This window comes from Chinchilla lanigera, unplaced genomic scaffold (assembly GCF_000276665.1).
Source record: "Chinchilla lanigera isolate Chin_1 unplaced genomic scaffold, ChiLan1.0 scaffold00121, whole genome shotgun sequence".
NCBI classification, from domain to species: Eukaryota; Metazoa; Chordata; class Mammalia; order Rodentia; family Chinchillidae; genus Chinchilla; species Chinchilla lanigera.
This window is the reverse complement of record NW_004955522.1, coordinates 3860481-3874092: the sequence shown is the minus strand read 5'-3', so window position 1 is coordinate 3874092 and position 13612 is coordinate 3860481. Positions and strand designations below refer to the sequence as shown.

At 47.8% G+C, this 13612-nt stretch overlaps 1 protein-coding gene and 2 long non-coding RNA genes across 3 annotated transcripts in view; 1 reads left to right on the top strand and 2 right to left on the bottom strand.

Annotated features, from left to right (window-relative positions):
• Nucleotides 1-3038: 3038 nt before the first annotated feature.
• Nucleotides 3039-4341, bottom strand: LOC102003579. The gene is made up of 2 exons (XR_264629.1): nt 4116-4341; nt 3039-3826 (listed from the first exon to the last, which is right to left on the bottom strand). It is a non-coding gene; the product is annotated as an uncharacterized LOC102003579 (long non-coding RNA).
• Nucleotides 4342-4362: 21 nt separating this feature from the next.
• Nucleotides 4363-13612, top strand: part of Gcsh (glycine cleavage system protein H (aminomethyl carrier)) — a gene marked incomplete in the record, with an annotated part of 11575 nt that continues 2325 nt past the window's right edge. Inside the window, 3 exon segments of the mRNA XM_013507109.1 lie at nt 4363-4606; nt 7207-7286; nt 8504-8567. Coding sequence (XP_013362563.1) covers nt 4459-4606; nt 7207-7286; nt 8504-8567 — 292 coding nt within the window.
• On the bottom strand, nt 7754-9488 carry LOC106147141. Its single transcript, XR_001231904.1, has 2 exons — nt 8912-9488; nt 7754-8060 (listed from the first exon to the last, which is right to left on the bottom strand). It is a non-coding gene; the product is annotated as an uncharacterized LOC106147141 (long non-coding RNA).

Sequence of the window (13612 nt, the reverse complement as noted above, 5' to 3'; positions counted from 1 at the left end):
CAGGACCTCCTGCCCCATCCCTTCCTAAAATTGCCCGTTCTTTCCATGTGTACTTGCTAAGGGACCTGCTGCCCCACTGGATCAATGTTACCTGAGCGCCTATGCTTGTAATCTTATTGGTTGACTGAAGTTTTAACTCACGTTGTACCCACCTCCTGATAGTGCTCTAGAGAACTTCCCCGGTGAGGTGCAGGCTGCAGCAACCCAGCAACCAGACAGGTCCCTCCCTGTCTCTCTCAATAAATTTTTCCTACTCTTAACCTCCGTTGTTCCTTAAAAGTCATTCTTCGATTTTGCGGGGGACATGAACTCAGCGTACCTGGCAATCTGGCAGGTTGAGAGTTGTATTATTTCCCCTGCATCACTACCGCAGGGTCAGACTGGATAGCCACGCTGTAAATTCTGAGAACTGAAGTTGGGAGAGTCAAGGGCTTCCTTCCGGCTGTGGGTGTGGATGAGTACATCCCCGTTCCTTCCCTCAGGGACTGAGCTTCCAGCCTCCCTACCAGCTCAGCCCTCTTTGGTTTTTTTTTTGTTTGTTTGTTTGTTTTTTTCTCCGGTACCGGGAACTCACGACCTTGCGCTTGCCAGGCAGGCGCTTTTGCCGCTGAGCTAAATCCCCTAGCTCAGCCCTCTTGTTGTCTTCCTCACACACCCACTGCCACCCACTGCCGCAGAGTGTAGGTTCCCTGGCCTGAACCCCTCCAGCTCGTCCTCTCCGCTGTGAGCAGCCGGACTTTGTTCAGGTAGCCACCCACCCCGCCCCCTCAGACTTCCTGCCGCCGCCACCTCACGGTGAATCCTGATTGGTTTTCGGAACTGTAACCTAGTTCCCTAACACTAAGTGACTGACTGAGGTCCTGCCACTAAAAACCGATGAAGCCTTCTGAGGCATTTTGGGGAAGGACTCCTTGTTAAGAAAAAGACACAGAAAAATGTGTGTCTATGCTAGGGAGAGTGGCACACATCTGTAGTTTTAGTTACTCCAAAGGCTGAGGCAGGAAGATTACAAATGGCAAGGAAGCTGAGGTAACAGAGTGAGATCCTGTCTAAAAAACCAAAAAAATTCGAGGCCACCTTGGACTACATAGTGAGTTCAAGGCCAGCCTGGACTGCACAGTGAGACCCCGTCTCAAAACACACACACACACACACACACACACACACACACACACGGTGTTTAGGATGTAGCTCAAAGAGGGAGCGTGGAGAAAAAAGAGAGAGAGATGGGTTCTTAGGTTGCTGGCCAGGGTCTTGTCTAAGGCACCCAGAAGTTTGGAAGCTACCTTGAGACCTTGGGGAACAATCCAAAGATGGCAGAGTAGAAAGACAGATAAATGTGGTATTTTATGTGCTTGAGATGTCTTTTTTTTGTTTTGTTTCTTTTGGTACTGGGAATTGAATTCATGACCTCAGGGTTGCCAGTCAAGTGCTTATGCCGCTGAGCTACATCCCCGGCCCTTCATGAGGTCTTTAAACAGTTCCAGCTGGGCACGGTGGCATGCACCAATAATCCCAGCACTTGGGAGGCTGAGGCAGGAGGATCTCTGTTGGTTCGAGAACAGCCTGGGCTACAAAGTAAGCTCAAGGCCAGCCTGAACTGCATAGCGAGGCCCTATCTCAAAAAGACAAAAACAAAACAAAATAGTTCCTGAGCCATCCCTGGAGGTGAGCTACTACCAGCCTTCTAGCTGGATGAGGCCTTAAAAATATTATGGAAAAAAAAATCTTATGGACTGGGGGTGTGCTCAGTGGTAGAGAGCTTGCCTAGCATGTATGAGGCCTGGGTTTGATCCCCAGTATCCACTCAAAACAAAAACAAGACTTCTTATGGCACCATGGATATTACAAAGCTTACCAGGCTGACAAGAGTGCACCTTACTATCCTGACAGTCAAATTCCACAGACCCATGGGGCGGGGTAGTACATGCCTATAATCCCAGCACTGGGGAAGCTGAGGGGGGATATGGCTGCAGGTTTGAGGTCAGTTTGAGCAACATAATGAATTCAAGGCCAGCCTAGAATACAGTGAGATCCTGTGTACCTGCAGTATAAATAGAACCTTGGTAAATGTCACCTCCTAAGCCCGATCATCCATTCCTTATTGCTGCAGGTATGAACATCAGCTGTGCAAGCAGAGATGCCCTCCAAATCACCCACAGCCGTGTCTACACCCTGCCTCACAGACTGGCACAGAAACACACACACACTGCATGTCTGTTGCAAATAATGAATGTTTTCGTTGTTGTTGTTTTGAGACAGGGTCTCTCTGTGCAGTTCAGGCTGGCCTTCAGCTCACTTTGTAGCCCAGGCTGGCCTCAAACTCGCAAGAATCCTCCTGCCTCAGCCTCCGGAGTGCTGGGATTACAGGTGTGTGCCACCACCCCCGGCTAGGTTTCTCATAGAAGAGAAACCGTGTAATATTTAAACTTGTGTGTCTGGCTTATTTCACTTAATATTATAGTCTCAAGGTCCATCCCTTTTTCCACAGATAACTCAAGTTTATCTTTATGCAGAGTAGTCCTCTTCTATTACATTAAGAAGAAAAGATGTCTATCAGCTTAAAGAGGCGAGTGAGCCTTGCTCGAGATGCCCAAAGAAATGCCCATCTGCAATTCCCAGGTGCCTGTGCCAAGTGTATAGTGGCATGACCTTTAAACTACCAAACCATGGATGTTACAAAGAGTACCAGGCTGACAAAGAAAACAAATTTTTTTTACTATACTTAGTGTTTATTACAAAAAAAAAAAAGTCACACAGTGAGTTCAAGGTCAGCTTCAACTACATAGTGAGAACCTAACTCAGAAAAACAAAAAAGGCTGGGTTGGTGGCACATGTCTATAACTCCAGCACTCGGAAGGCTGAGGCAGGAGGATTGCTGCCAGTTCGAGGCCAGCCTAGGCTACATAGTGAGTTCAAGGCCAGTCTAAACTACATAATGAGACCCTGTCTCAGTAAACAACCCCCCGAAAAAAAACTAAAAAAGCAAAAGACCTGTTATACTTGCTGCTTGGTGGAAGAGCCTGGTATCACCCACACATTGATACGTGATTTTATTCTTCTCTCCAAACGATCTAGGGAAGCTAGGGCAGGTACTGTGGGGCATGAGTTGCACTGCATGGCACTGGCCTGTGACAAAGCAGTAATACAAACAGAACGTTGACGTTATAAAAGGTACCAAAGTCTGGAGTGTGGAGCAGATCGCTGTGACCCGGTCGGCACCCCAAGCCTGGGCAGACAGGACAGCAAGTCCTTCTGCCACCTACCAGTGACTTATGCCGTAAAATGCCTCCCCACTGCAATCCTGGGCCATCCAGTCATGGAATCGGAGTGGCAGCCGCCAGAAAGGGGCAGGGAGAGGGTTCAAGACAGTGTTTGCCCAGAGGCAAGGTCACAGCAAGGACTCCAGCCATGCTGCTACCCCACTGAGCGCCCCGCAGGCCTCTGCAGGGTGCTGACACCAAGAGAACAGGCCAAGAGAAGCTGCATCACCTCGGGCCTCCCTGGGGCGTGGGGCCACCGCGGCTGAAGGCGGATTTCACTCTAGCAACACTCTGCTGCAGAAATCTGTGCGGAAGGTGAGGTCTGTCCCAGAATTTAATTCCTTTCTGGATTCCGGGAAAGGCCTTGGTCACCAGCAGGAGACTGAGCAAGGGTCTGTGCACACTGCCTCTCCGCCTTCTGCCTCTCGGGCATCCCTGCAGTAGCCACTGCTCTGGGCCAGCGTGCAATGGGACCCAACTCCTGCTCCTAGGGCAAGTCCTGTCCCCTCCGCACGATTCTTAATTCCATCTGTCCCCCGTGGGGTCTCTGGGCCTCTGGAGACCTGTGAAGTAACAGAATGGGTTTTGGGACCTTTTTCAGTATTTCAGATATCAGAGGAAGTCAGTGTCAGCAGGACTTCAGCCAACTACCACCGACCACCTTCAGGTGCAAGGAATCCGTGGGTGACCTTGGTTCTGGGCAGAAGGGCAGGATCGCACCCCATAACAGGACCTCAGGGCTCAACCAGCGCGGGAATGGGCTGGGACAGCAGGGCGGTCCTTGCCTGAGGATTTCTCACAGCCGCCCCAGCAGTAACAGCTCTGCCCACCCGGGTCCTGAGAGCTGCTGACCTAGCGCTTTCGCTCCGCCGCCCTGAAGCCTGGCAGAGGTCCCGCCCTCTACTCCGGGCGACCGCCTAGTCCCTACCCCTTATTTGCCGGCCCCATCCGGGCCTCAGGCTATTCCACAGGTCCACGCCCACCTCGCGCGTTGCCCTATCCATGGCCGTTCCTGGCGCGGGAGCTCTCCGCCCTCCATGCATTGCCCAATCACGTTCCGCACCCCCAGGGCTCCGCCCCCACGCCCCGGGGCAGCCGGCTCCGCCCTCCCGGTTGCCCCGCCTCCCCGCTTCCCCGCCCCAGCCGGCCCGGTGGCCCCGGCCCCCTCGCGGAGACCCTCGGAAGCCCCGCGAACATGGCGCTGCGAGTGGCCGGGAGCGTGCGCGCCGCGGCCCGCAGCCTGCGCGCAGCCTCGGTGCCCTCCCCCCCCTGCCCGATTCGGCCCTGGAGGCTGCGGGCGGGCGCAGTGCGGCCGCTGCACACCGGACCGAGTCTGCTCGCGGGTAAGGGCGCGGCACGTGGCCGCCGGCACCTCGTCCCCAGCTGCCCCTGCTCCCTCTGGGAGCCCCTGCGCCCTGGCCCTCCTAAACGGCGCGGGAAGACGCGCGCGATCTTCGTGCCGCGGGTAAAAAGGAGCCGGGCGGGGAGGCCTGCGGGACCCTGGGACGGTGCTTTCGGTCGGGGTCCCCCGCGTGAGCTGGCTGCTGCAGCCGGGAAGCCGAGAAGCTCCCTGAGGGTCTCTGTGACCTTAGTTTGTCTCCCCTTTGTGTGTGCTGCGAGATCCTGAACTTGGGGTCTTAGTTTAACAAATGGCCCTGAGAATTCCTAAGCGGAATTGAGCAGAAGCGCTAGCATGAAAGCACTGCGACGGTGTTCACTAGCTCAAACAGGCAGGAGGTCGAAGACTCGGCTGAGTTTTCCAAAAACAGGGGACACAAGGTCTCTTGGGTTCTTCACAGACGTTCTGCGGGAGTCTGTTTTTTGTTGTTGTTTTGTTTTGTTTTGTTTTTTGTCTTTTTGAGACTGGGTCTCATTATGCAGTTCATACTGATCTTGAGCTCACTTTGTATCCCAGGCTGGCACCTCGCAGTGATCCTCCTGCCTCAGCCTCCTGAGTGCTGGGATAACAGGTGTGCCCCACCATGCCTGGCTTTTTAAAGGGACTGGAAATAACTGGGAGATCAGCCCTTGAGCGTCTAAACCTTTGGCGTCCCTTCAGACAGTTATCGCAGTAGAGACACAGATTTCTTTATGCGTAAATACTTGAGACACTAGTTTTAGTAAGAATTCAATCAGCAAATTTAGTGTGCACAGATTTGTAGCGCTAGTGTCTCCTTAAATTCACTTGTTATAAAAACGTTTTAAAGCCGGGCATGGTAGCGCATGCCTGTAATCCCAGCACTCAGGAGGCCGAGGCAGGAGGATCCTTGCGAGTTCCAGGCCAGCCTCGCCACAAAGTGAGCTGAAGGCCAGCCTGAACTGCATAGCGAGACCCTGTCTCAAAAAGACAAAAAAAAAAAAAAAGAAAGAAAAGAAAAGAAACGTTTTGAGAATTGCTGCTCATTTTATTTATCCCCAAGTTTGAAGCATAACATCATATTGCTTCTGTTCATTTACCAACGTTCTCTCAGCTGTTTGTGACACTTAGGCATTACCAATTTGAATATGAGAGTAGAGCGTTTCTCAGACAAGAATTTCAAGTCTATATAGAGGGTTTTTTTTTTTTTTGTCTTTTTTTCCTGTGTTTGCATTTGGTAGTTATCTAGTTAAATATTGTCAAAATGTCAATGCCTATGATGAAACATTTTTTTAATTGACACATAATGACTGTACCTACTTACGGGGTACAGTGCGCCCAAGTTTTGAAAAGCAGACAGACCCTACTTCCAACACTGGTTCACTGTCCTGGGAGCTATGTGAGCTGCTCCACTTGGAACCTCAGTTTCCCGCATCAGAAAAGTAGAGGTAGTAGAGAGGTGAGGGGTGAAATGAAATATCAGTGTATAGCATCAAGGAGATAGCAAGAAAAACTGACCAACATTAATGTGAAGTGTACTTTATCTTTTTGTTTTGTTTTGTTTTGGTACCAGGAATCAAACTCAGGACCTTTCGCTAGGCAGGCACTGTGCCGCTGAGCTATATCCCTGGCCCAAGTATACTTTATCTAGTGACCGTGAAGGGAAGAAAATGCAAATTTTTCCTGAATTACAACTCCTGATTTTATGAGGCTAAAAATCATGTTTTTCAGGGCCCAGTAAGAAAGTAATTATTTACCTAATGTCTGCTTTTTCCCCTTGTTGGGCCAAGGGTTAAAGGAGAATTGTACTAAAACAGCTTTTAGCCTAAGCAGCATGCCCAGTCAAGATGGTGATTTCAGGGCTTTGCAGTCAAGTGGAGCCCCGAGCATGGTGCTGCTGCTGCCGGCTCATCAGACTGGGGTCGCTAGGTTGAGTGTCACAGCAGCCGCACTCCCGGCTTTACAGTCAGGCAAGATGGCCAGGACTGTTGTCTCACAGGGGTCCTATATTTATAGTTGTCCAGCTCTTACTTTCAAAAGGAATATTAGTTTTTAACTGCTCATAATTGGTAATGCATCATTGAGTTCTAAAGTTTGTTTTTGTTTTTTGGTCTTTTTGAGACAGTCTCGCTCTGCAGTTCAGGCTGGCCTTGAGCTCACTTTGCAGCCCAGGCTGGTCTCGAACTTGCAGCGATCCTCCTGCCTCAGCCTCCCAAGTGCTGGGATTACAGGTGTGTGCCACCACACCCTGCAGAGACAGGATTCTCTAAAGTCACTAAGTTGTTCATTATGCTGGGTTCACCCTCCTGCCTTAGCTTCCCAAGGGCTAGGATTATAGATGTGCATCACCAGGCCCAGGTAGGATGTGCCATCTTTACAGGTGGTCTTTGTTCCTTCCGTGGGAGGTTACTATTGAACAGCAGTGTCAATAAACCCAATACTGAGGAAGTCTTACCTTTTGTCAGCAAAGGCATGAAAAGGGCTTTATTTTTTTATTTTTTGGTCCCGGGAATCGAACTCACCACCTTGATGAAAAGGGCTTTTAAAAAAGTAATGCTTCTCTGCAATATTGGTCTTTTGTTTTAGTGCGTAAATTCACAGAGAAACACGAATGGATAACAGCAGAAAATGGTATTGGAACAGTGGGAATCAGCAACTTTGCACAGGTATTGGGTTGTCTTGAAGTATCTGTGATAGTCTGCTCTCTATGATTTGCATGGTGGGAACCTTTCAGGAATTGTTTATTGGGTACATTACTTTGGGTCCTTTTAAAGGTCCCTGAATCAGTCAGAGATGAAACAACCAATTGTACATTAGTTAGGGCAGTGTGTGGGATTACAAGAGACACTGGGTTAATATTTAATGTAGGAAACATGTCTTATTTAAGAGCTATTTTAAATCAAGCATTTAAGGTAAGAAGAAGAAAAAGAAGAGCAAGGAGAAAGGCCAGCATTTTTTTTTGTTTGTTTGGTACGGGGAATTGAACTTAGTACCTTGTGCTTGCCCCGCAGGCACTTGTGCCCCTGAGCTAAATCCCCGGCCCTTGGAGGAGGGCATTTTGTGGGTACAGTGCTGCTTGGCGAAGAAGAGGGGAACCTCGGACAGGCACAGAATACATAAGGAAGCCTTTCACTTGGTTCATCTTTTCTCTGCTAATTCCCCATCGTCACAGATCTTACACTGAGATACTGTTGAAAGAAAGAGGCCACAAAGTAGCAGGACTGAGGATGTTTAATTGGGGTGTGTGGGGGTGAGGCAGGACAGGAGGGAGGGCGGAATTCCTGAGACATGTTGAATTCTATGGGGCTGAGGGCCAGGTATAGTGACATCTTCTTTAACATAGCTGGGCACCCGCTGTGAGGCCCTGTGCAGGGCGTTTTGTGGAATATTGTGTAAGATGTTGTCCTTGCCTCCAGGAATTTATCTGCAAGAGGAATCACCTACGTGGAAGAGACACACACAGTATGTGACACAGGTCACGGGGGCGGATGATTCAGCAGATGTCAAGATCACTTCTGGAGTCTAGGTCGCAGTGTAAAAGGCTGAGAGGACTGCGGCTTAGCCAGCCAGGGGATATCAGGGAGCGCAGTGGGGGTCATGGCAAATGGAAAGTGCAGAGGCACCAAGTGCGGTGTGTTGGTGCTCATGCAGTTGCAGTCTTGAGGGTGTAGGGTTCGTGCCATTGGTCACTACAGCTTCGGGGCCAGATCTGCTTTTTTAAAAAAAAGTTACTCCATTTTAAAGGAGTTAAGAGGAAAACAACGCAGCTCCACAAGTATAAAATATGCAGTCTGGATTACAGGGCATTTGGCATTTATCTTGTTCCTATTTCCTGAAGAGGTTAATTTGGTTTCTTAGAGCTCTCTGTGTCTTTGGTTTTCAGGAAGCTTTGGGAGATGTGGTTTACTGTAGTCTACCGGAAGTCGGGACAAAACTGAAAAAGCATGGTGAGTATTTTTCTCATCTTGGAATGGCACGCATTTTCTTCGGTCTTTACCTAAATAGTGTATTTTTTGTGCATTCAGGGTCAGTTTGAATGCTTTCAGCTCAAGTGACAGAATATACACACTTAGGAGGCTGAGGCAGGAGGATCACTGCAAGTTCGAGACCAGCCTGGACTACACAGTGAGCTCAAGGCCAGCCTGAACTGCATAGCGAGACCCTGTCTCAAAAACAAAAACAAAAAAACAAGTGACAGGATATACAAATAGAAGTGTGTAACAGTTGGGGGTTTGTTATTCTCATACACGCTTTTGGCTTACTGAAAACTGTCAGGGACACGGCCTCCTACCTTCTCTTTCTGCTTTGGCGTCAGAATTCAGGAGGGGGGCAGGTTCTGGTCTCTGTTGAGAAGTTCTCGCCGGAAGTCTCTTGGCAGGTGCCTTCTTCCGTGTCATGCTGCCCACCCTGAGCTGCGAGGGAGGGTGGGATGGAGAATGACAGGCACGTGGAGTGGAAGGTGTGAAGTACAGGGAAGTAGCTCGTAACTCCTCCCCTGCCTCCCCTCTGCACATGGATAGTGTAACTGTTTAATCGCTGAGGTCTGTTCAGTTTAACAGGTTAGGGCCTGGGGATTTGGCTGCATAGTAGAGTGCTTGCCTAATATGTGCAAGGCCCTGGGTTCTAATGCTATCGCTGCAAAAAAGAAAAAGAGAAAGGAAGGAAGGAAAAGATACAGACCTGCCTTGCTTTACAGGCAGCAGAGATTACCAAGAATGTATTCTGGCTCAACTTATATAGCCTAGTTTTTTAAATGTGGCCCCACAGCTTATAAACTCCTGTGATTTCAGGGAAGTCTCATTTGTAAATTAGGGTATCTACCTCCTGTCCTATCTACCTGTAATGTTTTTTTTTTTTCTTTTTGAGACAGCGTCTCGCTGTGCAGTTCAGGCCAGCGGAGAGCTCACTTTGTAGCCCAGGCTGGTCTTGAACTCGCAACGATCCTCCTGCCTCAGCCTCCTGAGTGCTGGGATTACAGGCATGCACCACCACGCCCAGCAAGAATTAGTTAAATGAGTAGAATGTCTAGCATAATGTAAGTGCTTGACGGACGTTAGCCTGCAGTACCAGGTGTACTTTTCATTAGTTTTTTTTATCTTATTTTTAAACCCAGGCCCTCTGCACTGAACTACATCCTCAACCCATTTGTTTGCTTATTTATTTATTGAGGCTGGTCTCAGTAGGTTCCCTAGGTGGGACTCCAGCTTGCAACCCTCCTGCCTTCATCCCCAGAGAACTGGGATTGTGCACATGCAGGAGCAAGCCTGGCTTTGGGTAGTTACAGTCCTGCAGAATTTATTTATTTATTTATTTTCCTTCTGGTACCAGAAATCGAACTCACGACCTTGCACTTGCCAGGCAGGCGCTTTTGCCGCTGAGCTAAATCCCCAGCCCCCAGTCCTGCAGAATTTAAGTATCTATCTTCTAAACTTTTTTGTAATACTGGGGATTGAACGCAGGGCCTCATGCATGCTAGGCCAGCATATGGCACTGAGCTACATCTCCAGCCCTTTTTAAATTTTGAGAATGGGTCTTTCCCAGTCTATCCTCACTCTTATGATCCTCCTGCTTCAGCCACCCAGGTTACTTGGGATTTCTCAAGTATCTTGTTTTTTTTTGTTTTGTTTTTTTTTTTGTACTGGGAATCGAACTCAGGACCTCGTTCTTGCCAGGCAGGTGAGGTTCCTCTGAGCTATATTCCTAGCCCCGTATCTCTTGATCGTACTTGTCATACTGTTTTCCCCCATCACTTATCTCATTGGAACTTAATTTTTCTTTGCTTTCTTGTTGAAGTTTGTATTATTTTAGCTTTCATGTTCAAGGTTATTAAGTTTTCCATGCAATGTGAAGTAAGAGTTCAGCTTCACTTTTCCTACGTATTTATTCATGTTTCCAGCACCGTTTGTTGGAAAGGAGCTTTACTTTCTGTTTTTAAAAACTTTTATCAGTGCACGTTGGCAGTACATTGGTCCATGTGCAAAACACATCCCAGTTCTTTTCACCTCTCCTCCCTCCCCTTCCCCTCCTCTCCAACTCTAGATCAAGTTCACTTTTTTGTTGTCTTTTTGAGACAGTCTCGCTATGCAGTCCAGGCTGGCCTCAAACTCAACAACAGTCCTGCCTCAGCCTCCTGAGTGCTGGGATTACAGGCTTGTGCCACTACACCCGGCTGATCAAATTCACTTTTAATGTTTATGCACTTTCAGCTTACCCTTGGATTACAATGAGGTGGACATGGTTGCTTGTCCTCATCTTAGGAGGGGCATTTGGTATTTCATCATAGGCGTGATGCTAGCTGTGGGGTTTTTCACACATGCTTATTACTAGTTGAAGAAGCTCTTCTCTGTTACTAAGGGCTTTTTCTAGATGAGTTTTGTCAAGTTCATTTTCATCTGTTGACATCGTAGCTGGTTTCTTCTTTCTTCTATTAACATGATGAATAGGACTGAAGTTTAAAGAAGTTTGCTGGGCATGGTGGTACACGCCTGTAATCCCAGCACTTGGGAGGCTAAGGCAGGAGCATCACAGTGAGTTGGAGGCCAGCCTGAACTACACAGGGAGACCCTGTTTCAGAAAAAAAAAAGTCAAGCTGAGCGGGGTGGCGCACGCCTGTAATCCTAGCACTGGGGAGGCTGAGGCAGGAGGATCATTGTGAGTTCGAGACCAGCCTGGGCTACAAAGTGAGCTCAAGGCCATCCTGCACTGCATAGTGAGACCCTGTCTCAGGACCAAAAAAAAAAAAGTCAGCAGGCTGGTCATGGTGATACATGCCTGTAATCCCAGCACTGAGGAGGCTGAAGCAGGAAGACGGCCCCATGTGGACATTGTTCAGGGATCATCAGAGCCCAGAGTTTTACACAAAATTTTGTCTCCCTTTGTCTTTACCATTCCTAAGGTTTCCCACTTCTCTTTGCAGTAGCTGTGGTGGCCTCAAGCCCATGGCTCTGGTTCCTCTAGCCAGTAAGAGCTGGATTTTCTTTCAGAATTTCAGCGGCCCTGCATGGTAGATTGGTGCCTCTCCAAAAAGCCTTTACTGGAAACTCCCAAATCTCACCAGTCAGCCCTTTTTTCAAGTGCTGCCTCTTCTCTAGAAATTGCCTGCTTTTATTCTGTAAGTGTCTTTAGAACTCAGGCCATTGATTTGAAAACAATTTGTGGATCTAAAAGCCTAAACCTAACCAATTTCCTAAGCACTTTGAGATCCCACAAATTCTGATGATGCAGTCTCATTATGACTCATTTCAAAGCATCTTCCAGTTTCCCTTATGATTTTTTGACTTGTGAGTTAATTGAAGTATGTTATTTTATTTCCATGTATTTGGTTGGAGCTTTTCAATTCTAAGTAACTTACTGACTTTTAATTTAATTTGCTGTAGTGAAAAGGAAATGTTCTGCTAAGTTTTCGGATTTGTTTTTGGTTTTTGTGTAGTAGTTCATGGAATTCACTGTAGCCCAGGCTGGCCTTGAACTTGCCTCTGCCTCGGCCTCCAGACTGCTGGGAGTACAGACCTGTGCCACCACACCTGGCACCTTGCATTTACCACTTAAGAACCCTTCGTTCCTGCCTGAGGTGGTGTTAGGTCACAGCCGTTAGCCCAAAGATGCTCTGCAGAATGTCTTGGCAGGGAAGATAGTGCTTCCAACTCATTCTTTTTTTTTTTTTTTTTTTTTTAATTTTAAAGAGTAAAAGAAGGACAACATAGCAATAGGGGGTTCACCGAATTACAAAGTGGTGGGACATTATCAATGGTTGTTATTTTACTTATTGGTATCTTCAAGATAAGTTCCTCAGGACCGACAAATTCTTTGTCTGGAAATGCCTTTTTTATGTTTATTTTTCTTTTTTTTTCTTTTTGAGACAGGGTCTCACTATGCCATTCAGGCTGGCCTTGAGCTCACTTTGTAGCCCAAGGTGTTCTTGAACTTGCAAGGATCCTCCTGCCTCAGCCTCCTGAGTGCTGGGATCACAGGTGTGCACCACCACGCCCGGCTGTGTTCATTCTTGAAGGACATTCCTGCTATCCACGGGATTCTAAGTTGACAGGTTCTGCCTCCCCTGCGCTAGCGATTTCCAGTGTTCCTGACAGACCTCTTCTCTTTCCCTTGAGTACTGAGTTTTTAAGCTCTTTGACCAGGGCATATGTAGATGTGGCGTTTTCTGTGTGTTTACTCTGCTGGAGGTTTGGTGAGTTTCTTGCCTATTAAGGTTGCTTTTTGTCACCAAAATTTGGAGCTATTTTGGGTCACTGTGCGTTGTTTTAAATCTCATTCTCTCATCTCAGTAAGTTCAGTTACAGTTTGTCAGGTCACTATGTGTCCCTCGGGCCTTAGGCTCTGGTGACTTTGCGGTCTGTTCTGAGATAGGTTTATTTGATCTTTCTTCACGTATCTTGGATCTCTCTTCTGCTGTCCCCAGGCCGCTACTGATACAATCTGCAGGATTTTTTATTTTGGATATCAGGCCTTCCATTTCTAGAGTGCTCATTTAAAAGTTTTTATTGCAAGTAGTCCTGTATATGTCAACTCATTGTGATGAACTTTAAGTCTCTGAACACATTTTGTTTCCTGATACTAGGGATTGAACCCAGGGCCTTCACCCTGAGCTACATGCTTAGCCTTTTGAAATTTTTATTATTATATATATATTTATTTTGAGAAAGCGTCTTGCTATGCATTCCAGGCATACCTTGAACTCAGTGTAGCCCAGCCAGCCTCAAAACTCCTGGTGATCCTGTCTCAATCTTCTGAGTGTTGGTGTTATGGGTACGTGCCACCATGCCCAGCTCTTATTTTTGAGACAGGGTCTCGCTAAATTGCCTAGGCTGGGCTTGAGCTTGCCTTGCAATCCTCCTGCCTCAGCTTCCTACAGTGATAGTATTACAGACATGTGCTAGCACAACTGGCTCTGAACAGACTTGTAGTAACTACCTTTAAGTTTTTCTGCTCTTTCCAACACAGAAGTCATTCTGGGGTCTTTTTTTTTTTTTTTTTT